The sequence below is a fragment of the Grus americana genome, chromosome 13, assembly GCF_028858705.1.
Source record: "Grus americana isolate bGruAme1 chromosome 13, bGruAme1.mat, whole genome shotgun sequence".
Lineage (NCBI taxonomy): Eukaryota > Metazoa > Chordata > Aves > Gruiformes > Gruidae > Grus > Grus americana.
The window spans coordinates 1,792,944-1,820,830 of record NC_072864.1 but is presented as its reverse complement, the minus strand read 5'-3'; the positions used below and the strand labels follow the sequence as shown (position 1 = coordinate 1,820,830).

At 52.1% G+C, this 27,887-nt stretch overlaps 1 protein-coding gene across 10 annotated transcripts in view; it reads left to right on the top strand.

Annotated features, from left to right (window-relative positions):
• The first annotated feature begins 1,629 nt into the window (after nucleotides 1–1,629).
• Nucleotides 1,630–27,887, top strand: part of ACSF3 (acyl-CoA synthetase family member 3) — a 65,596-nt gene continuing 39,338 nt past the window's right edge. For 2 of the 10 annotated variants that reach the window (XR_008579091.1, XR_008579090.1), the window contains exons 1-7: nucleotides 1,713–2,145; nucleotides 2,955–3,028; nucleotides 4,914–5,645; nucleotides 7,135–7,290; nucleotides 17,012–17,166; nucleotides 17,651–17,796; nucleotides 23,127–23,239. Coding sequence is in view for 8 of the 10 variants with exons in the window: in XM_054840395.1 (XP_054696370.1) it covers nucleotides 2,975–3,028; nucleotides 4,914–5,645; nucleotides 7,135–7,290; nucleotides 17,012–17,166; nucleotides 17,651–17,796; nucleotides 23,127–23,239 (1,356 nt within the window). In the remaining 2 variants the exon portion in view is untranslated. The other 8 variants (XM_054840391.1, XM_054840396.1, XM_054840395.1 and 5 more) reach the window with 7 other exon arrangements.

Below are 27,887 nucleotides of genomic sequence, written 5' to 3'. Positions count from 1 at the left end.
GGGCACCGTGCAGCACGGTTGGCACAGGGCTGGCGCGTGCAACACCCTGCCATGGCCGGGCTCTGCCCAAGGCTGGGCTCCTGTCCCCGCTTCCGCTCCCAGCCCCGCTGCGCCTCGCTGGGCTGCCGGCCGCCGGCCCCGAGTGGAAACGCACCTGAGGGAGGTGGGTGGGGGTCGCCCCGGCCGCCCCGCTTCATGCACCGACGCGCACAGCCGGAAAAACAAGGCTCCAGCAGAGGAGCGGGCTGCGGGGCCTGGGAGGGGACAGCACCAGGACACGTGCCGCCAGAGAAGGGCTGGCACATGGCAGCTCGCACGGCACAAGAGCCACGTGCCTCTGGGCAAGGTGCTGCCGCGCTGCCCAAACCGCGGCTGGACCGGCAGCATCCCGGCGCCAAGGGTGGCGGGGCCGTGCGGGCGGTCCTGCCCCATCCCGCCACGGCTGCGCCCCCGTGCCCGTCACCCGTGGGTGCTCCTGGCGTGTGCCGGACCTCGCCAGCGGGCTGCCAGGAGAGGGGCCGGCTGCCCCCATGCCCCCGGCGCATCCCACACGGCCCCCATTGCTGCAGCGGCGAATGCAAATCTGCAGCGGGACCAGCTAAAAATAATAAACCCGGCTGGGTTTCCGCTTGGCGCCGCGGGGCTGCGGTGGGGGTCGGTGCTGCCCGGCCGTGCCGTGCCGCGGCCCCTTCCCGGCTCTGCCAAGGCCCCGGCTGAGCCCTGCGCGGGGCTTCGCTCCGGCCCGGCCGGGCGGGCTGGATACGGCCCTGGGGCCGGGGGAACGTGGGGCTGCTGCAGCGGGGAGCTCCGGCTCAAACGCCATGTGCCACCACGGCGAACTCCGAGTGTCCTGGGACGTCTGTGTGACTATGGGATGTCTGAGTGTCCCTGGGGTGTCTGTGTGACTATGGGATGTCTGTGTGACTATGGGATGTCTGAGTGACTATGGGATGTCTGAGTGTCCCTGGATGTCTGTGTGACTATGGGATGTCTGTGTGACTATGGGATGTCTGTGTGACTATGGGATGTCTGAGTGACTATGGGATGTCTGAGTGTCCCTGGATGTCTGTGTGACTATGGGATGTCTGTGTGTCCCTGGGGTGTCTGTGTGTCCCTGGATGTCTGTGTGACTATGGGATGTCTGTGTGACTATGGGATGTCTGTGTGTCCCTGGGGTGTCTGTGTGTCCCTGGATGTCTGTGTGTCCCTGGATGTCTGTGTGACTATGGGATGTCTGTGTGACTATGGGATGTCTGTGTGTCCCTGGGATGTCTGTGCATCCCCAGGACACCTCTTCCCCGCAGAAGACCCCATGGGTCCAGGCTCTGGTGGGTGCCCAGGCCATTCCTCAGCCCTGCTGAAATCCGGCTGATCGGGCGCGCGGACCCTGGCACCCCCCAGGCAGGGCTGCGGCTCTGTGACATCACAGATGCCCACCGTGACATCAGAGGACACCGTGGTGATGCCGCAAGGGGCTGCAGTGACATCAGGGGCACGGTGCAACGCCAGCGGGGGACGCCGGCCCAGCGGCGCGACAAGTCCCGCCCCCAGTGGGCGGTTTGGGGCCAATTCCCCATAAAACGGGTGCGGGGCGGGGGGGGAACGTTCGGGCGCGGAACGTGCGGGTTGTGGTACCGCGTTTCCGCCGGAGCCCGTTCGCGGGCGGACCGGTCCCCCGGTGCGCGGTGCCGCCGCCAGGTGAGGCCCTGCCGGGGCTGCGGGGAGGCGGCAGCGGGGCGCGGGGGCCCGGCCCGGGCCCAGCCTCAGCCTGTCCCGTAAGCCGGGGTGAGCCGGTGCCCTCGGGCCCGGTTCTCCTTCCCTGCGGAACCCGCTGGCCTGTGGCGGTGGGGGGGTGGATGCCGGTGCCGCGATTACCGGTGGCTTTAGTTAGAGTGTAATAAACGTCCCCTCCCGTCAGGCTGCGCCGGAGCGGTGCTCGGGGCGAGCAGCGGGTCTCGGTTGTGACTCCGGGCCGGCCCTGTGGGGGTTCGCCCCGGCCTCTCGCTCCCGGGACAGGAGGGGACGCTGGTGCGACCGCGGCGTGTGGCAGTGCCGGGCTGCGGCCGGCCGAGGCCCCGTCTTCGCCCTCTGTAGCGTGGGAATGATGGGGCGGAGGATTTTCCTGCTGCAGCTCTGAGATTTGATGTGAGTAGGGTGAGGTTTGTGGCGGTTTTGTCGTGGCGGCAGCTGGCGTGAGCTTCCCCGGCCGCTTTCCTTCCTCACGGCAGCCACGGAGGTGGGGGGGGTGTTAAACCTTCTCGTTCGAAGCAGCAAAAACTCGTCTGCTGCCCTGCCATGCTCTGCCCGAGGCCCTCAGCGACGACCGTACGCCCTGCCAGGGAGGGTTTGTGTTACCGGTTATCCCTGAGCGACGGGCAGGTAAAGAAAGCAGCCCCCGGTGTCCGTAAGTCTGCGCACACGCAGTCAACACTAGTTCTCCGAAGGCCATAAATGCACAGGCCTGGCCAAAGGTGCTGCTGGTTATTGTTCCGTTAAATCTGGACTGGCGCTGTGGTGTAAAGGGGATAATGTAATTTTTGGAAGCTGCTGTTCTGAAGCAGCAGCTAACACCTGCTCCGGAGCTGTATGAGGAACGGCAAGTACGCCAAGTGCATTTAGCTGCGCTGGCCTGGAGCACGGCGTGATCCTGGCAAATGGTTGTTTCCAATTAATGCCTCTCTTAACGTCCGGGGCGTTAACATCTTGCCAGCGAGCTGGCCTTGGGTCCGGGTTAGGAGGAGGTGATTTGGTTTAGGTTACGAATATCGTTGGTTCTTTATATTTTAGTCTCTACAGAGAAATGGAAAGATGTCATGCGAGCTTTGTCATGACCTGTTTTGGTTTTTTCCATCCTGATGGTATATGTCATGAGTGCACATGGTTACCACACTCTGGGTTTAAAGCCTCTCCCCCTCCCAGATGTTTCCGCACTAAATCACAAGTTTCTTTTGCAGAAGCAGAAATTGAGGTTGATATGCAAAAGAAAATACGTGCAAAGCTGATGTCTGGCTGGAGAAATGCTCTGAAGGTGTGGATGGGAGAGACCGTGGGGCTCGCAGCTACAGTTATGCAAAAATAAACACTTGCTGCTGTGCGCGGGTCCTGCCTGTGGATGTGTCTGAGCAGCCTCAGCTGGGTTAAGCCGTGTTCAGCTTGTCCCTGAGTAGCTGTTGGTTCTCTGGATCCTTTTTGTTTCAGCTCCTCCCCATGGTGGGAAGCTGAGCTGGGAGGCTCTTTGAGTTGAGCCGCTCCACTAATAGGCATTTATAAAAATATATGTATAAAAATCAAGCTGTTATTGCTGGCGTCGAGGAAGTGTCATGTACACTCTTACAGAGTGAGGAGTTGTCACCCTTTGGCTAGCTCCTCTTGTCATAGTGTCTCTCTGGGGATACTTCAGTGGTGGCATTTAATAGCAGTCGTTAGGTTGGCTGTGCAGTAAAGCCCTTTTTCTTCTGCCACAGCCCTGTTCTTTCCTCTCTGCTCCACTGTCAGCATCAGTGACCTGTCAGCATCAGAGAGTGCTGCTTCTTGCTGAGCTTCCAGCCAGAGCTCCGGGCTCTGTGAGGAGTGGGGTCGGGATTTTTCTGAGGCGTCTCCCCAGCCCTCTCAATTTATCGCTTTTTCTTGTCCCTGCTGTACCAACGGTCTCCCCTGCAAAGTGTTCCCGTAGTCCCCAAGGTTCCCAGCTCCTCGTTATATTCTTATGGGATTTTGCACTGTTAACTTTTTTCCTGATGCTTCTGTGAGATGCTCCAAGCAGTGTCCAATACTATTACCCAAACCTTTCCGTTTGAAATGGAGGGGATGATGAAGGGAGAGGTAAAGAGCAAACTTCAGGGACTTCTTACCAGTTACCACAAAAGCTTTTTTGCTAACTTCTCCCATGAGCAGATAGGTTGATGTCATCTTGCTGTCTAAGCACAAAGGCTTATGCGCGACGTTTGTGCCAGCCTGTGATCTTCCTGTAAAGCCTTTAATGGCGCTGGTACACCTCCCTGTTCCCTCCTGGAGATTTTCGCTGTTGAAATGTCTCCGTGCATCGTGTCATCGCTGTGGTGAAGCGGCCGGGCCGGCGTGGTGGTTGGGCTGCATTCAAATCAAGCTCTGCCTGCCTGGCCAGAGCCCTGGTGTCACGGCTGAGCTTGTCCCGATGCTCTGCCCGGCTCCATGTGCCGCCAGGTCGGTACTTTGAGAAGTGCCGTACCAAACCCGCGGGACTGCGCTTCCCTGCTGCTGTTTGCTGGGAAAACCAGCTGCTCGGTGTGGGCAGGGCTCCTGCTGCTTGCGGCTGTTTGGGAGCTGTTAACCACTTGGTCTGTCACGTAAGAAAGCTTTTGAGCTGAAGCGGTGTTTGTGATGGCTGACCTGTCAGGTGGGAGGGTTTGGGCGTTTTCCGATACTTGGATGTGCTACTGCTCAAAGGAGAGCTCACGCAGGAAACAGTCTTCCACTGGGGTGAACCTTAGGAGGCTTGGATTTCGTGTCTAGCTCCATGCTGCCTAACTCAAAGCACAGAGCAAGGCAACGGTTTGCCAGAGTGGTGGAAACTGCAAATTGAGAGTTAGGTACTGCTGTAATTATTTAATTTCTTTAAATGCAGGTCCTGCTGAGTTAGAATTGCACCTCAAGTAGCCACTACTCAGTGTCTTAATATTACTGATTGATGAAAACTATTTCATAATTTAAGTTACTGTTTTTCTAGGGACACGGAGGCTGTGTAGGGAAGGGTCTCTGTCTCCTGTTCCATCCGGGCAGGGCCTAGCACACTTGGGGATGCAGCAGTCTGAAGCATAAACATTAATAATACAGTGGGTATTATTCAAATGAAGGCTGCCACTTTTCCTTTGTGGGAATAAACCCCTGGGTAATCGCTGCACATACTTATCTGTTCCTATAATTGCTTTCTGCAGAATCACTTCAAAACAAGCGGTGCTGGCAAGATGCTGGTCTCCCTGCTCTTCCCCCAAGTGAGCCGACCCCTTCGATGCCTCATCCGGGACTTGCACCGTTGCAGATGGGGGTTGCGTTGGAAGAAGAGGGCTGGATGTCCCCTCAGGGGTCTGCAAACTGCACGGGCAGCCTGCAGCAGTGATGTTACCCCTGTCTTCACTAGAGCTTTGGCTTTTGGCGATAAAATCGCCATCGTTGACCAAAACGGTGAGCACACTTACAGGGACCTTCTCAGCCAGAGTCTACGCTTGTCCCAGGAGATCTGTAGAGCTCTGGAGTGCTCCAGCAGGGACTTGAAGGAAGAGAGGATCTCGTTTTTGTGTCCCAATGATGCCTCATATGTGGTGGCCCAGTGGGCTTCATGGATGAGTGGGGGCATAGCAGTGCCCCTTTACAAGAAACATCCTGTGCAGGAGCTGGAGTACGTGATTCAGGATTCGCAGAGCGCTCTGGTCATCGCAGCAGAGGAATATGTGGGGAAAATAGCCCCTAGCGCTGAGAAGCTGGGAGTCCCGGTTCTGCCGCTTCTTAGGTCTCATAGAGATGGATCCACAAGTCATGCAGCAGTGGAAGAGGGTCCCTTGACAACCTGCTCCTCATGGAAGGACAGAGGAGCCATGATAATCTACACTAGTGGGACGACGGGAAGACCGAAAGGTGTCCTCAGCACCCATGAGAACGTTCAAGCTGTGGTGAGTGCTGCTTTCCCTCTGCAGAGCTCATGCTGAGTTACAGAGGTCTTGGCCTTCAGAGGTGATTTGGGGTTGCAAACCCCAAAGCACAGCACGCCTTACCTCAACTGAATTCCTGCACAGAGCTGTGGGGCTGTATCTTGAAAGTCCTCAATGCTTTTAAGGTGACCACACACAACTTAGAAGTGTTTGAGGCTCTAAACCTTGTCCTTTTGGTGTTACTGAGCTGCAGCCAGGGGCAGATGAACTCTTCTCCCTGCTTTCCTGGAAAGCAGAAGGGATGAAAGCTGTTGTAAAATGACTGCTTTCTTTGCAGTTTGCTTTTCTTCACTGTGACTAGGAAAGAATCTTTGCCCTTAATTGGAATAGAACTTAGCCCAGCCCAGTACAGTACTGTGTGAAGTCTGTGCATTATTCAGCTATATATCCCCAAGGCAAAAAATCCATTAGCTCTCTGAGCCAAAAGGAATTAAAAGTTTGAATCAGCCTGCTGACTACCTCACCAGTTGGTTATCACTGCCTGCAACTGATAGACTCATGCCATTAGGGAAAAAGGGCAGGGAATACATCGTGCCTTACGGATGCCTCCGAGAGCTTCTGTTGGTCTGGGTGCTCGGATACTGCGATGTCAGGAGTGGTGTGAAAGCCTTGATGGATAGAGCCAGGGCTTCGCTATATTGGGCGAAGAATTCATTCCCTTACAAAAATGCTGATCATTTGGGAGGTGGCCTGAGCAGTCACCATCTCTTTGTGCTGTCTCGCAGAAAGCCTGAAACCTGCTCCCTGCCCTGTGGAACAGGGTTGTGAATGACATGACTAAATTCCACTGTTCAGATGCTTTTTTATTTTTAGATGGCTGGAAAGAAGCTTTCCAGTTGCTAATGCTGGGCTCTGAAGGGCATTGTTTGCCCAGAAGCCCGAGGGCTAATGCTTTAGATAATTATCCCTTCATCGCAGAGTATTTTAGAAGCTTGATATACTAATATTTTTTTGTTAACATGAAGCCTACTTTCTGTTTACCAGACAGTGATTTTCTGCTCTTACTGACTATCCCTTACAGGTGCTAAAAGCCCAATGTCCTCAGTGTCCAGACTATGTCAACTGACTTCTGGGAAAATTAGTTTTTTGATTACTGTGTCTGCCATCTCTGCATGTGCAGCAGCAGGCTAATAATTTTGTAGGTCCTGCTTAAAATTGTTGTTGACTATTTCTCAGTAATGAGGAAGGACTTTGATACATATGCAGACATGTACTGACAAGATGCAGAAAGTGTTCCTCTTGTATTCTACTGTTGTGGTGGGAATTTTGCTTGTGCTGACCCTAAAAGAAAGTTTTCTGTGCCCAGGCATCGTTCCAGGAGGTCTGGGATTTCTGCTGGCAGCTGTGCCCGGGGGATTTGTGGTACCAAAAAAGCCACCTCAGGCTTTCCAAGCAGTGAGAGTCTTTCCTCGTGCCCTAACGCTGAGTTGTATGTTTTCTTCTTCTGCAGACCACAGGGCTGGTTGAAAAATGGGAGTGGAAGGAGGAGGATGTTATTCTGCACGTGCTGCCTTTACATCATGTCCATGGGGTGATCAATAAGCTCCTGTGTCCTCTCTGGGTGGGAGCAACATGCATCATGTTACCCGAATTCAGCGCACAGATGGTAAGCCCGGAGGGATTGCGTGTTGTCTTTGAAATTCAGCAGCAAGACCCCGTGCATTGTAATTAGAGCAACTTTGGAAATAAGTTCTTAAAGAATTCCAGCCTCTTTAGCCACTGGCTGCATGCGGTTTACAAAGTGTCTGTTAAAGAATGCTTTCAGTTGGATCCTCGGTCTGGGGTAAACGTGCTCTTCTGGAGGCTACAACTTGTTTAAGCATGGTGTACGTAATCGTAACACCGCACTGCCCCTCCTTGTGATATTGAGGGTCTCTGGAGGTGGGACTTTCTAAGCATCTGCACCCAGAATAAGGGCTGTTAATTTTCGAGTATCAAGAAAGGTGGAAATAATGGGTTTTTCTCTTGCATGTTAGTGGTGTGCTGCCTGAAGCTATGCTGCTTGTTGGAGATTTCATTTTTAGTAGCTTGCATTTTTTCCTTCCAATCCTCTGTCCTCAGTTTGTATTACATTACCTGACAGAACACAGGCTTTAGAGTTTCTTGCAGCCCAGGTAAGAGAAATACTGGTATCCATCACTTGCATGGAAACATTGCTCTCCCTCTGCGGAAGAACAAGCGTTAACAGATCTGTTGGTTTAGACTCAGCAATATGAGAGAGTTTGCAAATCGCGAGCTTCTTGCAGGAAAGGTGGCAGGAGGGAAACCTTACTTGAATGCAGTAGGGATGCTTATAATGTTTTCTAGCCGAGACAGAAAACGTCGGTCCCAGTGCTCTGCTTCTTTGTTCCTTGCTGCGGTGGCAGGCTGCTGACCTAAAGAGAGAAGGAAAAGGGACTAGAAACAGAGCAACCAACAGTTGGGTGGAACAGTTTCTACAGTTACCGGCCCCTGGGATCCAGCACTGTTCATCTACATCTCCCGATGTCATGCGTGGTGAGAGATGCTGGAGTCTGCAGTGTCACTGTTCAGGGAGCGATTGGGTTTGCAGGTGCTGGTGCCACCTTGTAGCAGAAAGGAAATGTGTGGTGTTGGTACGGAACTGCCTAGGAAGGTGAAAAGAGCCCATCAGGCTTGTGCTTTGTAACTATACAGGCTGCTTTACCTGTTCATATTTATTAATGTGCTCAGCGGCATTGTCACACTGAAAGGACAAAGTGCAAAAGTGTGGGATACACCCAGAGCCTTTGACTGCTGCTGTCAGGCGAGGGAGAGCCCGGGCTCTGATCTGAGCGACTGCAGGACCATGTGATTCTTCGTTTCTTATTTCTGCTTCTCAGAGAAGCAGCCACAGAAAATGCACGCTTCCTTTCTTGTTTCAAGATGTCCCTGACACCTGAACACCCAGTTGCTGCATGAGCACTGTCCTTCAGGGGGTGGGGGGGAAAAAAAAACAAACCAGAATCCTGGAGGGGCAGCTCTGCATTTGCATTTCCAGAGTAAATAGGTGGGATGCTGTGGTAGAAGGCAGCAGGAGGGTCCCCTGGCAGCTGTAGCCAGTGCTGTCTCCTCAATGGTCACTGCCAGATTGCCTTCCTCTGGGTTTAGGGTGTCACCCTGAAAGCTCAGGGTGCAGTAGGGACACGTGCCCCACCAAAGCTGGGGCTCGGAGCGTGCCTGGCGCTGGTGATACTGGTGAGGTGGCAAAAGAGCGTGCTGGTAGCCTGGAAGCAAAGCCAAGCCCTCTGGAGGGCGCGTTTCTCCACGTCCTGTGCCACCAGTGATTGATTGTCCCTTATACCCTTGTGTTTTTCTCTGCTCTCTCCCGACATCTGCAAATCAATGAGCTGACATTGAAGGATGGGTTCAGGAGCAGGACACCCTGCCTGCCTTCTCTGATCAAAGCTCTCCCCGAGACTTGACAACCAAGGGCAAGTGGGGACAGGGCTGGAGGGCGGCTGCTTGACCCTGGAGGTTGAACTTGGGCAGGGAGGTCGGCGTGGCAAGCGTGCATGCCGCAGCGAGCCCCATTCCGAGGGCTCTCAGGTGCATTCAGGCTCTGAAGGACGTCATTTGCTTTTCCATTTTTTTTTAATTCCCTTTATTTTTCCGAGGGCCTCCCCTGGGAGCTGAAAGTGGTTTGATCGACACTACAAAGAAAGCACATGAGGGTAAATAAGGCTTTCTTGTGGAGTTTAATGCAAGCTGCCTTTCAGTTCCAGTCTATTTTCACCAGCTGTTTACAAAATGCCCTTTGCTACTGAAATCAGCTTTCAGAAAAGCAGCGGAGTTTCAGTGGAGGATTTTGCAAAAGGAGCCTGAGTTTTGCTGTGTGCTTTTTTTCCTTCGCTGCACCTTGAGAAAGCAGCCAATTATAGTGTGATATAAAGAAACTCGAATGGCAGCTAAAACACTTGACAGGCTGATCAAAACAAGGCTAGGAACTTACTCTCAACCTGCTGCAGACATATTTAGCCTTGAGTGATACTGGCAAGGGTTCAAGAGAAACCGCAGCAGCATGCCCAATGTGTGTTTGGTTTCTAATCACTAACACTTCATTATACAAAATAAATACTTTATTATTACAGTGTTTATTAAATTACATAATTTGCGGCATGCCTTATAGTCGTGGATACAGATGCCAGTCTGGTTTCGGCGATGGTAATAATGTTCTTTTTTTCTTAGTTAGAAAATGTTTCAAGCCCCAGACGAAGGCTTGCTTGTCGTTCCCTGCAGTGCAGTGTTAGGAGGTGGCATCTTTCAGACCCTTCTGTCTGCTTTTGGTAGCTGTCCAAGGAAAGGTTAAAAATCAAGATTGTGGAGTAACCCCGGTGTCCTGACCAACATCCACTCTGTTACTGAAACAGCGTCTGATGTCCGCGGCTGCATGCAAGCTATTGCTGAGGCCACAAGGGCTCATTAAAGTGTATTGAGATGCCTCAAGCGTGAAAGTTGCTGCATAAAATCAGATTCTTTTTATTAAATGAGGACATCCATTACTTTGCACTAGCTACTGTACATGTTATAATTCACTTTATAGCACCATCTGTTAAGACTGTCTTGCTTAAGCTTTTTGCAGCATCTTTTTATTGTAAGTCATTAAAAAATATGGCTGCATCTATTAATCATTTATTAATAAAGGGTTTATAAATGGACCCTTAATTTCCAGCATTATGGTCCACTTGTACGTGATGTGTTAAGTCCTCTGGTGTGTGTACTCCTTGGGGCGCAGCGTGTCTCCACGGGGAGCCCTTCTCGGGCTGGAGACCGTGGGAGCGGAACCCAGCGCTCCCGGGTGTGCTTCTGGTGCTTGGGAATGACAGCGCTGGCTGCGGGGGGAGACGTTTCAGCGCTGCCGTGGGCATGTGGACTTGGAGAACAGCAGTGAGCCTGAAAGTGTGTTCTTCCCAGCAGCTGTGTGAGGTAGGGGTGGCTCTGAGGTTGTTGAGGTTTTTTCCTCAAGGGTGAGAACTGGGAGGGCAGAAACCTCCTTTGGAGCCAGAGCAAGCTGCAGCCTCAGCATCTCTATATGATCCTCCCGTCATAACTTGCTTCCAAGCTGAGTTTGCTTCTCCAGCTGCACTGTTTGCAGGCAGGCAGTGTTTCTCAGCTGCTTCTGAACCAGTTTGAAATGCCAGCTTTTTTCATTATGCAGGAGTAGAAGTTTTAAAGATGCTGGATTTGTACAGTTCTTGTGCAAATTGGTGGCCGGAGGAGAAGAGATTAATGCCCCTGCTTAAGGAAGGAGTGCAAGGTGAGCCTTCTCCTTACTGGGTATCAGAGAAAGCCCATGACCAAGTGCTTTTCGAAGGCCTCTCTGAGCATCTATTCCCCAGTGACTCCCTCTTTCCATCTCCCTTCCCTGCATGGATTCAGTGATGGCTGCTAAGGCTGAGCACACCCTGTGGTGTGACTGTTGGAAATGTCGGGAGAGACAGATCCAGGGGAAGCCGGGTGTCTCTGTGCCGATGCTCTTGCCATGACAGTTGCGTGTTGACAGCCCCATTCTGGACCGGGACCTGGCTGCGCCGGGCACCCTGGGGACAGGAGCCTTTCGGAGCAAGTTGTGAGGTCAGTGTCTGTTTTGCAGGATCCTCTGCTGAGGCTTTCGGCAGATGCGGATCCACTCTGAGTTTGAACAGTAGGACCTGCTTGTCTTTGCCTTGGACCGCCTCAGAACATCTTTCCCGTAAGGCGAGATCAAATAGCAAAAGGCTCCCTGTCAGCGCTTCATGTTGATGAACATGAGATTGGATCCCAGGAGGTCTTTCAGTCTTAAGTGTGGGAGGGGAAATAAAACTATTCAGAAACATGAAGGAAAAATCTTGCTCTGAGTGATGGGGGAAGCTTATAGAAATCTCAGCTCTGCGTGACCTAGTTGTGGCGTGTGCTTGCCCGCTTGGCTCTGCTGGGCAGGTTTCGAGCTGCGGTGTGCTGCCTGCAGAATGACAACGCTGTCTGTGCCCTGCAACTGCTTCCATGATAAATATGCCGAGATGCAGATTTATTGCCCTAAAGTTCCAAAAGGAGCTGTTGTTTTGGTGCCAGCGTTACTGCATGTCTGACTTAAGGTGCCTCCGAGGATCAAGCCCTCTAAAAATCATGCCCGGTTTTACAGTGTCACACGCAAAGCCATCAAAATTGTTAATCTTATTTGGATTCTTCTTTCTAGGCGTTTGTCCTGATGGGAAGGATGAGTGCCCAAAGCTAGCATGGGATTTGGGACTAATTCCTCCGAGGTGCTGCGAGCGTGCTGTTCCCCCGGCAGCTTTTCCCCGTGGTGGGAGGGTGCCACAGACGTGATGCTTGTCGAGGTTTTGCGTGTGAGGTGTTGCTCCGGGCTCGCTGCTGCATCGTATGGTTACCCCCCAACTTCCTCGTGAAGACCAGCAGCCTGTGCTATGTCTGCGAGCAAACCGTTTGTCCTTGCTGCTGCTGTTATCTGTGCGAACCGGGCTGGGGCTGGGCGCTGATGCTTTATTACCTTTGCTGGGCTGTGCGGGGAGATCTATGGCTTGGCAGTCTCCGTCGCCTCCGGGAAGGAGAAGCGTGCGCTGCAGTGAGCCTGTCCCCTGGATCTGTCGCTTCTGCAAACATCACTCTGGGCAGCGCTTTTAGTTTATTTGTAAAAGAAAAGCAAATCTAAGCAGAGGAGTCTGATCTCCAATAACCAAGCACGGCTAAGACGCCGCTCGTAGTGTGCTGGGGATTGCGTCTCCCATCCAGTTTCAGCTGGAGAAAGGCAATTGTCTTTTCATCCGTTAATGGGAGGCTTCAGAGGAGTAATTTTATTTCTGACTCAAAGAGGAGTCGGTGGAAGGAGGAGCGGGTCACTAGTGAATGGATTATGTTTGATCACTTCTCACAGACCTGGCTTTAAAAAGTTAGAGTTTTTCTTCCCATCTCCCCAGATCTGCCGTCTGTCCTCAGCATCTGTTACGGAGTAATGTCTTTTGATGTGTGTGGGGAAATATAAAAAATGGAACCAGAGCCTGTCATATTTACTTATATTACCAGGTCCCAGGGAAAGCACTTGCTCCTTTCAGTATGCCTACAGCATAGGAAGGGTTTAAAAGCTTCAGCCTGGAATGCAGAGGGGCCATCAAACTGCACTGATGAATAAATGATTAAAACCAGAGTCATGCAGAGCGCAAACAGTTTGGGGTTATAACAAACATGGGATGGAGTCACCAAGGGCCCAATTTCCCTTTGAAGGAAGAATGTTTCTCTCTCTGCATATTGCTCACGAAGCATCCGTGGCTCAGTCCTTAGGAGAGAGCAGAGCTCCCCTTGATGCTCTCCCACCTCGTGGCGTGCCCGCCTGCCTTTGTCGGGGATAAACCAATGTCACAGCATGGTCCTGCCATCCCTTCGGTGCTTCCCTAGAGTTACGGGAGGTTTTTGTCCTCGGCGTCAGGCACAGGGTCTCGCCAAACGAGGAGCTGGTTCGGCTGCAGCCGCGTTGATGCCTGTTGCTCTCACAGACGCTCCGAAAATTGCAGGCAGCCCTTTTCCTCGCTGGCGGTGCTACCTGTGTGGCAGCGATCGATGCAAAACACAAACCCATCTCCCCGATCAAAAGGGAAGTAAAGGGATGATTTAACCTTGCATTAGGGGTATTGTTACTTTTGAAAAGGTTTAAAAAAAATTCAATAACAACTGAAAATGATACAATAATTTTATAGAAGAGAGGAGCTGTTGTATCTGTCAATAGAGGCAGCAGCACGGGCTATTATCTGTTTGTGGTCTGATGGGAAAATCCATGCTGATATTCGCTTCCTTTTCAGCTTTTGGGCATTTTTACCTGCATCTCTTCTGGCTGGTTTTGGGAGTCCTATCTCAGGCAAAGTTTTGCAAGATTTAACATACAAATGGTTGTTGCCACCTTCTCTTTTTTTTTTTTTTTTTGGTGCTAAAAGATGCCCAGATGTTAGTAGATTTAATGTTTTCTTTCTAGTTTACGGCATTGCACATCTCCCTCTGAAGGGGAGGCCTCCGTAAAGGAAAAAACTTACTGCCTTTTCTCCTCTGTGTTTGCACCTCTTGCTTCAGGTGATCTTAGTGGATCTGGAGGTTGGCTGGGAAGGTTGCTGTATGGAAGGACCATCTTTTGGAGCAACTTGCGTGTTCTTCCGTCCTCGTTCACCATCTTGCCATCTGTGTGCTGGAAGAAACACGTGGGAAAAATCTTACAGCTGTGTCTCACTGGGCTTGTTTTGTACCCAGTGGTGTAATTTTTTCCTGTTTTTTAATTTTTTTTTTATTTTATTTTACTGATGGCAAAATCCCACTGGTCAGCCCATGGAATTGCTCAGATATGCTTTTGCGGAGTGGGAGGGGAAGAAAATCAGGAATGTTGGGCTGATGGGAAGGCTCTTGAGAACAGAAGCTCTCCCACTTCTTTGGCTCAGGCAGCCCTGTCTGGTAAGCCTGCCCTGGGCTTTCGCTGCTGTTATTGCTGATAGGAAGCTGTTCCCACTCTTGCTTTCTTGCAGTTAGAAACTTTTTGTTTCTAGCCCTTGTTTATCTTAAAAGGAGTCTTGGTCCATCTCCTGAACATCTTCCATCGCAAGTCTGCTGCTTCCCTCGGGTCTGGTGAGCACTGGGTGCAAAGTCCGGCAGCCCTGGCACGCAGTGCCGTGTTTGCCTCCAGAATCCATGTTTTTTTAAAAGCACTTGGAGTCCTGAGGTACCAGGTGAGCAAAATAAAACGAAATGATGGGCTGCCGATACCCTGTCTGCAGGTAATTGATGTGGTGACGGTGACACGTGGGATAACAGAGAGGGAGAGATTGATTGTGCTGCTCTAAGCCTGACGGTGTCGGAGGATGCTGTGTGCTGGAAGGGCAAAGCTGGCCTCTTGCTACGAGCCTGTCCAAGCCCCGGGATTGATTGATTAGTCCCAGGTAACGAGACTTTCCCAGATCCTTCTCTCAAACCTTGAAGTTATAGTTATAAAACAGAAATAGCTGTTACAGCTGGCTGGGCAGTGACAAAGCCCTCTGGACAGCTCGGGGTCTGCGGAGGGCTCGGGGCTGCCAGCTATGTACCACGGCTCGGTGCTTAGTACTGTTAAAACACGCGGGTAGGATCCAGATTTGGCTGAGCAGGAGCAGAGCAGGTGGAGATGTTTGGCTGTCAGCAGATCACCCCGGCAGCTGGTGGCACAAATCCAAAGGCAGCTGCTTATCTTCAGGAAGGGGCTGTTGCTGGGGCGAGTCGGACTGACACAGAAAAAGCTGCTCCCGTGGCTGGAGTGGTGGTGGGGAGGATTTTCTCTAGGGCAGGAGTTGAGCAGGCCTGCGAGGACAGGGGACTCTGGGGTGCAAGAGAGATCTGCTGTGTTTTGGAGTGATGTTTTTGGGTTTGGGTTTTTTGTTTTTTTTTTTTTTTTTTTTTTTTTCCAAATCCATGTGAAAATAACTCTGCTGCCTGGCCAGACTGGAAGTCTGCCTGCGCTCCCCACAGCTGCTCTGGACTTGTGAAAGCAGGGGGGAAAAAAAAAATCACACAGAAAGGATTGAACAGCCCCGAGCATCTGTCTCCAATTCTTTGGGCACAGCCCTGATCCCTGCTTGCCATCGCCCGTCTCTCCCTGCCCAATGGCTCTCGGGAGCACCAGGCTGAGGAGAGCAGGTCCGTGCATCCAGCCCCTGGCTTTGCAGAGGTCCTTTTCTACCCTGCTGCCTCCAATGGGAAAGATATTGGGGGGCTGAAGAGAAAAAGGTCTTTGGGGAGAGAGACTGGGAGGAGTATGGTAGGGGTTAGGTCCTTCTAAATGTAATTTTGCCTATTCTGGTTTGGTTTAGGGGATCGTGCTGGTATGTGGGGTTTCTGCCGGGTTCCATCTCCAGGCATGTCACCCACCACTCCGGGCAAATCATGTTTGTCCTCTGCTTTCCCCGATGCCGAGGGGGTCTTGCAGTGCTCATGTCCCAGCTCCTGCGGTGTCTGGGGGGTTTTCACCTTATGCATTCGTCTCGCCCCAATCGAGGACCATCTCTGGGCTGGGTGGCAGCGTGAACTCCCTTCTGTTCGGTGGGACAGTGCCTTTGTTGGATGTGTCCTGCTCTATTAAGAATAACAACATGGTGGTGGGGGGTTTTTTTAGGAGCTGATTGTTCTGAAGCAGTGGAGTGAGAGATGCGAGGGGAGACTGTGCCGATGCAGCGAAGTAGAAAGTAATGAAATGGAGCCTGAGCGAGCAGGATGGAGGGGAAGGGGGCAGAGTGACAGCATGAAGGAGAATCACTTGTTCACCTTCAATCAATTCCTGCTTTTTCTCGCCATCGCACGCGCCTGTGTGCAGCTGAGCGTGCGCGGGCAGGGAGGGGAGAGGCAGCGCGTGTTGTCAGGAGCGGTTAGGAAATACATTTGTCAACAACGGGGCAGGGACCAGAGCGAGAGGAAGGAGGCGGCCGTCACCGTAGCTTCTTATTTATTGATGGCTTTGGATTGTTTCTGTCTTGGGAAGAGCTTACCTAGGGGGAAGAGTGGCAAGGTGTCAGAGGAACGGGCCCAATTGTGGTATTTATGGCTCTTACCCGTTGCTAGCTGCTCCCAGGTAGGGCTGCTCAGCCAGGGCAGTAGCTGGGGGTCACTTGGAGTCTCACTTCCAGTTCAAGTGCTTGATATCTCCCTTCCCAGCCCTGTCATCCGCCTTAAAAGCATTTCTCCCTCAAAGGTTCGAGTCTGTGGGTTCCTACCTGTGTATCGCGTTCTTTGGATGTGACTTAGTGGCTTTCCAAAGAAGAGGTCCCAAGCTTTGAAAAGCGAGTGGCTTTGTGAAGGGCTCCGTACACGACAAGGGAATTAACTGATTCTGCCACAAGCTTATGTCTTCATGAGCAAATTCTTGGCTGTAGCATGACGGTACTAAAAAATGCCATTTCCGTCATCTTGTGCTCACTGAGAGTGAAAGCAGGTGGGTGATCCGCTGGGGGGATGAGAGAGTTGAATATCATGTTTTGGGCAATAAGGGGCATGACGAGGGTTGGGAGCTGCTGTTCTGGATTTGAATGAGGTGCACGCAACAGGCTTCCAGTTGTTTGTACTTTCCAGAAGCCTGAGATAGCAGAGGTTTGACTGTTTATCACCAGCCCAGGGTGGCTTTGCTTTGGACAAGCCTGTTGCACTCCTGTACCTCCATTTCCCTTTGCACCGTACAAAGGAGCAGTGGCGGGGCTCGCTGCCCCGTGAAGTGTTTGCAGAGCCCTCACTTGTGAACCTCTTCAAAGGTGCTGAGGAGTTAGCAGGACAGTGCTGGCCATCACTTCCCTCTACACTTTATATTGAGGTGTATTTTTATGTGTTCCCTTCCTTTCCAGGTTTGGAATAAGTTCCTAAGCTCCGAAGCTCCCCGTATCAGTGTCTTCATGGCAGTGCCCACTATCTATGCCAAGTTGATAGAGTATTACGACAAACATTTCACTCAGCTGCAAGTCCAGGATTTTGTGCGTGCCTTTTGCCAGCAGAACATCAGGTAGGCGAGTGATGTCCCTCTGGGCTGGGGCTGCTGGTGGCTGGCTGTCTCCACGGTGGATCTGCTGAGTTTTCTTTTCAGCATCACCTCTTTGCAGTGCTGGTTGTTGTGCTTTAGTGTCTGACAAGAACCAGGGTGACATTATTTAATTACGAGCCACTCTTGCATGGTAAAGCCAGAAGGGGTCTGCATGCTCATTATATGTGTCGCCCTACGTAACACAAGACTAAGGACTTTGTCCTGCAACCCAAGCTTGTACTGCAATATCTCTTTTAGGAGGCTGTCCCATCTTAACTTAAACGCCATATCAGACAGAGAATCTTCTATACATGAGGAACATCCTTGGTAGCATTTAAAAGGTTTTGGGGGCTTCTGTCTTAAGGCTTTACGTAGCAGCAAGCTTTACGTAACCCTGTGTTAGACTGCAAGTTCCCTGGAGCAAAGGTATCTTAGATACTTTCTTATACGGGGTTTCCTTGTGCAGATTAATGGTGTCGGGCTCAGCAGCCCTGCCTGTGCCTGTCCTGGAGAAGTGGAAGAGCATCACTGGGCACACCTTGCTGGAGAGGTATGGGATGACTGAGATTGGGATGGCGCTTTCTAACCCTTTGCATGGAGTCCGTGTCCCAGGTAGGAGTCTCTAGAGGGTGCACGCTGTTGGGAGGCGTTTGGCTGTGAAGTGTTCTTGGGTTTTCTCATCACCGAGAATATACATCTCATCACCCTTTGTCATCGTTGGGGAGCAGGCAACAGTAGGAACGATGATGCTGGTAGGGGAATTGGCGTTGGGAAGCCAGGAAGGGGCACGGGTATGTGGGAAGTGGCTGGTGGGTTTCCCTGGGACCACTGACCAGGGTGGATGGGCAAAGCTGCGTGCGCAGAGCTCGCAGTGGTGCGCGCTGACCTGACCAGCCAGGCTGGCTCTGTCCAGGAGGCAGAGTCCATATCGATGCTTTATTGTGTTCAAAGCCTTAGTTCAGGCACTGCAATGGGACTGCATTTGCAGCTCCTGCTCTGTGAAGTTGTATTCCTGCACGGTGTTGACACAGGATTCCCCACGCAGCAGTTCATGTCCGACTGATCGGTACTGAACAGTTAAAATAGGATGTCTGCTCACTCTTATTTTAGTGCAAGTTTTTTGACTCTTCAGGAATTAGAAATTGTCACACCTCGTTGTACACTCTGGTTCTGTTCTCTCCTTGTCCTCCCTCCCTTCTCTTAGCTACACTTTGTGACTCCTCTCAATATCTCTAGTTTATGTAACCTAGAAATAAATTGATCTGAAACATTAAAAATATGAAATGCTCCCCCCCCTTTGGTTAAAAACGTGGCCATCTGTCTGCTGAGCAACGCAGCCCACCACTGTGCCACTTTTCCTCCTCGCATGCTGTCTGCACATGTATGGCACCGTATGTCTCTGGTGTCTTGGGGGACTGGTGTTACCCAGGGGGGCTGTCCTGGGTGTCGTGGCTTCCCACAGCTCCCCAGTCCCAACCCAGTGCCCCTGCAGGGATTGCACAGGGAGAGGAGAAGCCGCAGCTCCCTCACACTGGCTCCCCAGCCTGACAGCAGTTCAGGAGCAGCGTGAAATACAAACTCTAGTTTACTTTTGCAGAGTAACTGTCATTCCCCCATCCCAGCTCAGCCAGTCTTTCCTTCCTCCAGAAGCCCCATCCCAGCAGGCAGGAGAGGGAGGCAGGCAGGGAAACAGATTCCCACCTGCACGAGCTTGAGCTGTCCGTGAGCCCCACACCGCAGGGTGACGGTGCAGTTTGAATGTCCCTGTGGCCTGGTTATATTTACTTTTCATTCATCTTCAGGAAGGGAAATGAGTGCAGGCTCTAGAAATTTCCTAGGAGACAAAAGGAGAAAGGAAACAAGACTGAAAATAACACGGGCGAGACAGATGTTGGCACCTGGAAGGGCAGCTCCTACTCTAGAGCTGGGTGGCCATGCTCCTGAACAGAGCTGGGGCAGGGTCCCTTAGGGGACCGGGGTCTGCAAGGGAGCTGGGGACAAATCCTCTCATCAGCTACAAGCGGAGGGACTGGGGATACAGGCCAGCTGCAGCCCCGCGAGGGGAGAGAAGCATCTCAGAAAGGTGAAGATCAGTGAAGCCCTCCTACAGAAAGAGGGCTATAACTGAATAGGCTTGATTAATTTATTTCAGGAAGTATCAGTTGGGAAGCAGATGAGTGAAGCTGAGGCATAATTCACTGGAGCTGTGAAAAAGCTTTTGATATAGGACCCTGTTAGAGGCTGGGATGTAGGGTCACCAGGTACCACAGAGCATCCAGTGTGAGAGAATCAACCGAGAGTCAACTGCAGCGATGGGCTGGGAACAGCGGCTGGGCAGGAGGAGCGAAGTGTCCAGAGAAAAGACCTCAGACAGCACTGGTGTTACTGGAACAGATGCTAGGCAGTGGCGACCGCAGACCCGGATGCTAGCCAAAGAGATAATTAGCTTTATTTTGAAAAAGGAGTGCCGCAAGCGTGGCACTTTACCCCATGGGTAGGTCCAGGGATCCTCGCGCTTGCCAGGGCATTTCTCTTGGAGCAGGAGCAGCACACGTCCTTCTCTGCTGCTTCATGAGCTCCTGCCTTTGAGGAGAGGTCCTGGGGCTTCCCTCGCCCGCTTTCACCCGCTTGGTGTGGCTGGGGAAGGGTCGAGTCCTCGGCACCTACCTGTCCTGCCCATGCCACCACCGGTGCCTCTGGCAGTGTGGCACCGCACTGCACCCGCAGCACAGGTCTGAAGGGGCAGGGACAGGTCGGGGGGGCTTTAATTTCCAAAAGAAGAAAAGATGAAAGATTTGAAAGATAAATGTTTGCTTGTATATGGTTAAAACCCTGCTTAAAATGCCTCTGTTTTCACCAGCTCTCATTCTAATCCCCCCGGTGCTGTTACTGTGAAGGGAGATGAATAATTCATGGATGGAGAATGCCTCACTGGGCCTAATCACCACTTTAATTGGAGGTTTAGATCAGAGGCGGCTAATAGCTCCTACAGCGGGGACTCCGTGTATTGTTGACAGTGAGATCGTTGAGTGCCTTATCGTTGGCCTGTTTCAATTCTCCCAGGACACCACCGCACATAACAGCATCGAGGTCCCCAGATACCGAAGGACACAGACCGCAGGGCCAATTAAATTTATCTGGGAAGAGCTGACAACTTTTTTAAACAGAAGAGAACCGGTGAAAGAATAATAGTGTCACTCCTTCCTGACTGCAGCCCGGCTGATGCCAACTGAGCTGACACCGCGGGCAGGTTGCCAGCATTTCTTAACATTCAGGAGCCTGCAAATTGGAGAGAGCTGGGAGGGAGCGAGAGGGGAAGGAGCAGAGATTTCTCCCCAGTTTTCCCTCGGGATTATGGCTGGGGACAAAAGGAAATCAGTGTTGAGTGTCGACCCCCTTCTGATCACCCCCCATTGTGGTCTCGGTGAAGCCAGGACCTCCGGTGCTGTTCCTTTGGGAACAGGCTCAGCCTTCTGCTGACCTGTTGGAGTCGGCACGGCGTGTATCTTGACACGGCGGATGGGCCTGAGAAGCTCTAGTCATTGTTTTTGCATGAATTTTACCAATACTGTCAGGTTCGTGTAGCTCTAATCAATGTTGTGAGCCTTTTCAGCCTTTACAGATGTTGATTTCCAAGTTTGTCATTTTTCCTAAATACCAGAAAGCCTTTTCCAGACCGAATATAAGGAAACAGCTCCCCACGGGGGACTTATTTTACATGTTGGTTTTACTTTAGCCAAGTAGGAAATGAATTGATGGAGTTGTATTTGTAATGGTGATCTGAAACACTGTACAGGAAACACTTTGCCTTCTCTGTGTCTTCAGATTTATTTGACAGTGCTGTGCTGCTCTTTGGTATTTCATTCTCAAAGACTGAGACTAGAAGTGGGCACTGATCACTGAGTCCTGCTGCCCATGAATCAGTCCGTTACGTTTCTGCGTTGAGGTCAGTAGCTTGCATACAGGGAAGAAGCATCTTCCAGGAAGGCATCCATCCATCTGATCTTGATTTGAAAGCTTCCAGAGATGGCAAGGCTGTGAGAGCCCGTGGCAGCTCATCACACCGGTTGCTGCTCCCTCCGTCAGCTTTGCAAGACTGACTTTGCAGTGTCTGCCCGCCGTCCCTTGCTGCGTCTCGCAGGCAGGTTGGAGGCTTGTTCGCACAAGGCATCTTTCACACTGGAGAAAATGTTGCCAGAGTAGTCTAGAAGGTGGCTTCAGCAAGCTTGGCATGCAAACATTTAGGGTGTTTTCCATGAGTTGTTACTTGCTTTGAGGAGTCCTAGAGTCTACCATGGCAGGTACCAGCTTCTTTAAAGTACGTAAATGCCTCTACACGTCACCTCCAGGCACTTCTGGTGACTTCTCCTGGCACGTGCTTCTCCCTCCTTACCCTGCTGCAGTCCTCTGTCTCCTGGCAGCGTCTGGCTGTTAGATGAGAGCAGCCCGAGCGATGTTTGTGGTAAGAGGAGGACCTGGCCACGCGTTGGCCGACCTGAACGCTGAAGGCAATTTCAAGCTAAACAGACGCACATCCCAGAACTGCCACGTCGCTTTCTGTTTATTTCTTGCCAGATTTGCTAATTGTTCGGGTAGTTTCACCGCAATAAAATCTCACTCCCTCATAGCCCATCTGCTCTTAGTTGATCCTGCAGGGATGCCATAAATCTGGGCTACGACGACATATCGATTTCCATGGCAACTGACCAATGTAGCAAATAAAATCATGATGTCACAGATATCTGATCTCCAGGGCTTGAACAGGAGAATGAGACCGGGGTAGGGAAAATGCCACTTGCACCCAAATGCCTGAAATACGGACGACAAGGGGAGGGCAGTGCCGAACTCCAGGTCCTGCACACCCTGCTCTAAGGACTTTCCAATGTCGAGCTGATCCTAGCAGAGCTAGAAACCATCACCAACTGGAAGCTCTCCAGGGGAAAAACTGATCATATCTTAAAATAAAGAGTACACTTACTGATTTAAGCTCAGACCTGTGCAGTCCTCCTGAGCCACAGGTTGCTCTGTGCTGACATCCCTCTTCCCCACGTGCAGGGGATGAAAGTCACGGGCTTCATCTTGCAATGAGAGCCGTCCCGTGCCGTTGAGATGCAGAGTGAAACCTGCTGAGCCAGCAGATGCCCACGACTCCTGGTTGCTGCTGAGCCTGGAGCCCCCCATCAGACAGAGGTGGCAGGAGCAAAGCTGCCCTTTCTGCTGTGCTTTCAGACGCTCACCAAGAAGAGCACACACTAAACCAAGGGGTGGGAATGCCGCAGGTTGGGGAGCTCTGGGTAGCAGGACCATCTTGGAGCTTAATAGCAGTTGTTTGTGAGACTATGTCAGATTCCCTGGCTTTGAAAATTGAAACCTGTGGAAGAACGGCATGGTTTTGATCTCTGCTTTTCTCCTATGATGTTTTATATACAGTGTATTGATGTCTCGTAAAACTGAGATAATCCCTTGCAATTCTCACGCTGTTAAGCCTTTGCCTTCTCTGTCAGGTCCAGGCTATAGAGAAGCAGTGAGCCACTGTAGTAATCATCGTGCTTTTTTTTTCACATCTTTGTGTAGGTTTCATGGTGCTTTTTTTAAAAAAAAAAAAAAAAAAAGACAGCTTCATTACTGAGCTACGAAGCTGTGCTGATGTCTTCAAAGACTGGCCAAGAGAGACTGTTCAGGGCTGGAGACACATTTGTTTTCGTAGGCATTTCCAACACTGCCTGCTCAGCGAACAACGGCGTATTGCACCGCAGTGACATTTGCATGCAGACATACGATGTGATCGAAGCCTTCCTGAAGGGTAACCCCCTGCTAGGAAGTTCTTTAGTGCCAGCGCAGTCTGCAGATGCCATTGATAGACGAGCAGCTGCTCTTTTGCATCCTTGATTTTGTTGTTTCCCAGAGGCTGTCCACTGTTTCAGTCTTGTTTTTCTTCGCAGGTTCTGTGGGCACCCCGCTTCCAGGGGTGGAAGTGCGTATTGTCACTGAGACCTTGAAAAACGGTGGTCGTTCCTACACCATCCATGCTCAGGGAGATGAACACCGCACACAGGTAGTGCTCAGCCGTCTTCTCTGCTGCTTCGCTTTGTCTCATAAAAAGTTCTCTCCTCCCCAGCCCTTTGAAGCCCCAAGGACTGAGACTTGCACTGCTGTTAATCCCAGGAACTCAGTGATGCTATTTAGAGTTTTTTTTCTTTCGTGTGTTAATTTACGGCTTACTATAGCCACGGTACTTTATGGTCCGCACAAGTGGTGTCCTTGCCGCATAGATGAACAGTATCTGAGAGAGAGCACCCCCTGCATGGGAGTGAGGTGAAGGCTTGTGGTATAAGGGCTATGGTATAAGATGATGATATTGTGTCTGCTGAGGCTGTTGATGCCCCAGAGGAAGGCGATGGGTTAAGCAGTGCCTGGCCTTTGAAAGCCAGGACAAAAAGTTGAAGTCTATGGCAAAAGGTAAGAACAAGGCATTGACGGGAATTCAGATGGACCCTACTGTGGTGTAAAGAGTCACTAAATAGCCTGGAGGAGAGGGTGAGGGCTGGAAAATCTAGAAATGGGGTCTGTGGTTATTTCACTGGGTTTGATCAGGGTGTTAGCAGTAAGAATTGGAAGGACAGGACTGGGGGAGGTGCTTTGGGGCTAGCATTCATTTCAAAACGGCGCAGGGGCCAACCCATCACGTTTCCACTAAAGTCTAGCTCCATGCTGAGCTCCAACTGCCAAGTGATATCAGCACCAGCAGTTCTGGTATCTCGGAAGTCAGATATCCTTGATGGTGAAGCAGTTGGGGCCCTTTCCCCATGAGCTGCCCCCGTGTTGGGGTGCTGTGTGTTCCCTGCAGCCCCCAGCCCAAGGTCCAGAGCATCCTGCTGCCTCAGCCCATTTCTCTCCCTGCAGAAGCAGCTAACCAGGGTCTGCGCTCCTGCCACATCTCCTTTGCGCCCTCATTGTGGGTGCAGGTCACGTCGCCTCCGGCAGATCAATAGCCAGGTGATGTACGGGCTTGGCTGAGTAGATAGATGCTGTATGTGCATGAGAAATTACGCTAGCGGTCGTGTGCACTGCGTGGGTGGGAGACAGGCAGGCAGGCATGAGATTCAGCCTGAAATACGTGGCTTTACTCGTTCCTCTGGGGAAATAGCTTCTCATCTAGCTACGTACATGCCAAGAGTTCGAAAGGAGCTTCCAGGCCTGTGACAGGGTACATCAGAGCCACCGCTGGTGTAAGTACTGCTGTAAGGCTCGAGAAAGCCTTTGATTTCTTCTCTAGATTACCTGTGCTGGCAGCTGGAGGAGCCAGCGGGACCACGGGCAGCCCCGCGTGTAGGTTGTGGTCAGGCTGTAGCAGATCGCGCTCTGATGCTGTAATAGGGTGCTGGATCCCACCCCAGACGTGTGAAACGAGCCCAGGGAGAGCTGAGAGGAACCACTCTGGCCAGGGATTGTGGCTTTTATTAAAAAAAAAAATAATAAAAGTGTCACTGCTGTGACGTGGCTGAGCAGTGGGCAAAGCAGGAGATGAGCGGCTGCTCCGGCGCGGCACTCAAACGTAGGAAGCCACGTCCCGTTCTTATCATTTCACTGGATGAGTGTTATGTTCCACACTTTTGTCCCCTCATTGTGGAGTTAGATCTTGGCCTTTTTTTCCCCACTTGTGTGGAACCGAGACATGAAATATAATGTGTCCATTTTAATAATGATCCTATAATGCTTTTTTTACCCTAAGGGTTCCCTAGGCGTTTCACAAATTATGTCCCAGACACAAGAATCCCCAAAGTGCAGCTACTTCCAGGATGAAATGTGAACATTGTTCTTCTGAATTATGCGAGGAAAAAGTACATAATGGGGTTTTTTTTTTCTGCTCAGTGCTCCTTCCCCTTCCTTCTGATTGTATTGAGTGACCAGAGAAGAAGGGGAGCCCAGATGACCTGTGTCTGGTGCTGGAAGCCCACCACTCCCCAGAGCTTCAGAGAGCTGAGACTCACATAACTCTTCTCTTTTGTCTGGCTTCAGGCTGCTTGAGTTTATATTTGGGGCAGAGGAATTGCCCTTTTATCCCAGCCATGTCTCACATACACCTTTCAGCCCCCAGCACGGGTGGCTGAGGTCCGTTCTGATGTCTCCCAGGAGCTCCCACCGGCACGGGTGTTGGCCCCAGGCCCTTTGCTGATGGCTGGCTTTCCGTCAGGCTCTCCCTTGGGGTTTTTTTGAATGTTCTAGTGGATTCTCAAGACATCAGCCAGGGAGGGTGTGGGGAGGTGGTAGAGTTTGCCTCTGGGTCTTGGCTGATTGGTTAGTCCCTCTCTGAAAGGCTGTCCCCATCTCACCCACCTTGCCCCTTGTCCCAGCTTAACTGGGAGTTTCTTCAGGCTGGAGGCAGAGAAATGGTCCCAGCTGCTTCGGGCCACCCTAGGAGCTGCTGGACACCCTAGGTACCTCCAGGACACCCACAGCATTTCCAGGAGCAGAGTGGAATTGGCTGCCTCTGTCCCTGGGACTGTCAGAAGGGCCGTGGCAAGGTGGGAAAAACGGTCCCTGCTCTTGGCATGTCTTGGCACAGACGGACGCGTGGAGATGCCAGGAGTTTGGTTTTTATATGGCCCGGGTATGGAGTGTGACTTTCCATCGCATGGCCACGCTGGCGGGCAGGTGGCAGCCGTGGTGGCACACCCATTCTCCCAGTGACGGTGTAATTTAACTGCTTCACACCTGCGGCTGCAGGCAGAAAGCCTCACCTGCTGCCTGTTCCTGCCCTGAGACACTGCTGCTGGCACACTGTGTGCATCATGCTTCGTTAATAATTTATGTCAGAGGAGAGTACGTCAGTGGAATTTATTTAAAACAAGGAGGATCTGACAGTCCGAGTGCTCATCACGCTCCACCAGTCAAACAAAAGCCTGGCTTTGTTTAAAACCAGCTCCTCCACGGTGGAGGGGCTGTCCCCGGGGTGAGAAGACCCGGACAGTGTCACCCTCCCTGCCTGTGCCACTGGGCATCCCTGGTGCGGCCTTTTCCTTGCCTCTTACGAGAAGGGATAAACAAATATTTCCTCATCTCCCTGGCAGGAGGGCTCTGAGGCTTGCAGCACGTTGGTTGAGGGCTGGGAGGTCTGTGGGGTGGACCTGTCAAAGGCAGAGGGGTCCCGGTGGAAGGACGGTGGTGGTGGGGCCGGTGGCAGGAGGCACGCAGCCCTCCCAGCACCCGCTCTGCCCGGGTTAGGTGCAAGCATCCCCATCCCTGCTCTGGGCATTTCTGTCTGGTTTGGCATTGACACTATGAAAAATTACCAAATGTCCCGTAATGGATTGCTGGAAATAAACACCTTCCGGCAGCTGGGTCGGCACAGAGAGTGCTTGCCGTCTGCTTCGGTTATACGACTTTGGGGCAGGGACCTGTCTCCGTACACAGAAAGCGCGGTGCACATCTGCGCCGCTGCACAGATAATAAGGAGACTGCCAAACCGGAGCTGGCTGCGGCGGGGGCACGGCGTCATGCTGCAGGGCGGCTGTGCTCGGCAGCACGGAGGGCTAAGGGCGAGCACAGTGGGGCAGATTTGGTGGGATGCTGAGCACCCTGGTAGGAGCTGGGCTCCAAGCCGTCTCTCCTCACCAGCCTCTCGGCTCCTGCGAGCAGGTGATCTTCGTGCCGGGGGTTAGGCGCATTGTCAGGGCAATCTGCGAGGCGTTCACACCTTGGCTCCGCTGTGCAGAAACCCTCCTGACTGCGAGCGGAAAGAGCACCTGCCTTTGCCAAGGAAATTATTTGCTTTGCTGTGTGGAGCCTCGCAAGGTCACCACTTTCCCTGATCGCGTTGGACTGAGGTTTCCGCCTTCTGCTCCCTCTCGACAACAGAAGACAACAGACTTTCTCTGAGCTGTTTCTTCCCCCTAACACTGTCTCTCCCATTAGATGCTGGGGGATCGCGCCGTCTCCTTTCACGTTGTCACCCTTTGGACATATTTGCGCATCCTGCCGCAGTGAGATGCAAGCAGGAGCTCGGCAGCATCACGGCGGCGGCAGAGGAAGGCGTGTGGGTGGTGGGAGTGGGGAGGTGGGGAGCGTTTCTGCTTTGCCATTCCGTAACTGCCTGAGCTTGCAGCAGGGGACTGCTGTAATTTGCAAAGCTGGTTTTTGGCACACCCTGAAGATCAATAATCTACTTAGCTGAAACTTTCCTGGATCTCTGTTCTTCCCTTCATTTTCTCCCATCCCTTGATTAGAGTGCTGGATTCCTTTCATGCATGTGCTCCAGCCCTCCGATCTCCTTGCAGCTCTCATGAGCCTTGTGCTCCATTGCTCCCAGTTTGCTCAGGTTTTCTAGCTGACTCTTGTGCTGTTCCCTTGCTAATTGTTGCTGCCCCTTGAGCTGCGAGCTGGTTTCCTGAGCTGACGTGGAGCCACGTGCGATCAGGCTGTTGGCCATGCCCTGCCTGAAGCCGTGCCATCGCTGCCAACACCGAAACGAGGTGTTCCAGCCTGATGAGATGCCCTCTCTCACGATCTGTTCCCAGTTGAGGATGCTCTGCAGCCTGATGTGGGATGGGGCCGCAGGAGGTGGCACTCCCCATCAGTGTCCCAGTGCCTGCACCCAGACACAGTGTCCCCCCCGTGCAGGAGCATGGTCCCCTGGAGAGAGGCTGTCCTTCGAGTGCTTGGAGAAGCGCTCCTCCTCTGATAAATCCCTGGGGAGCAGAGAT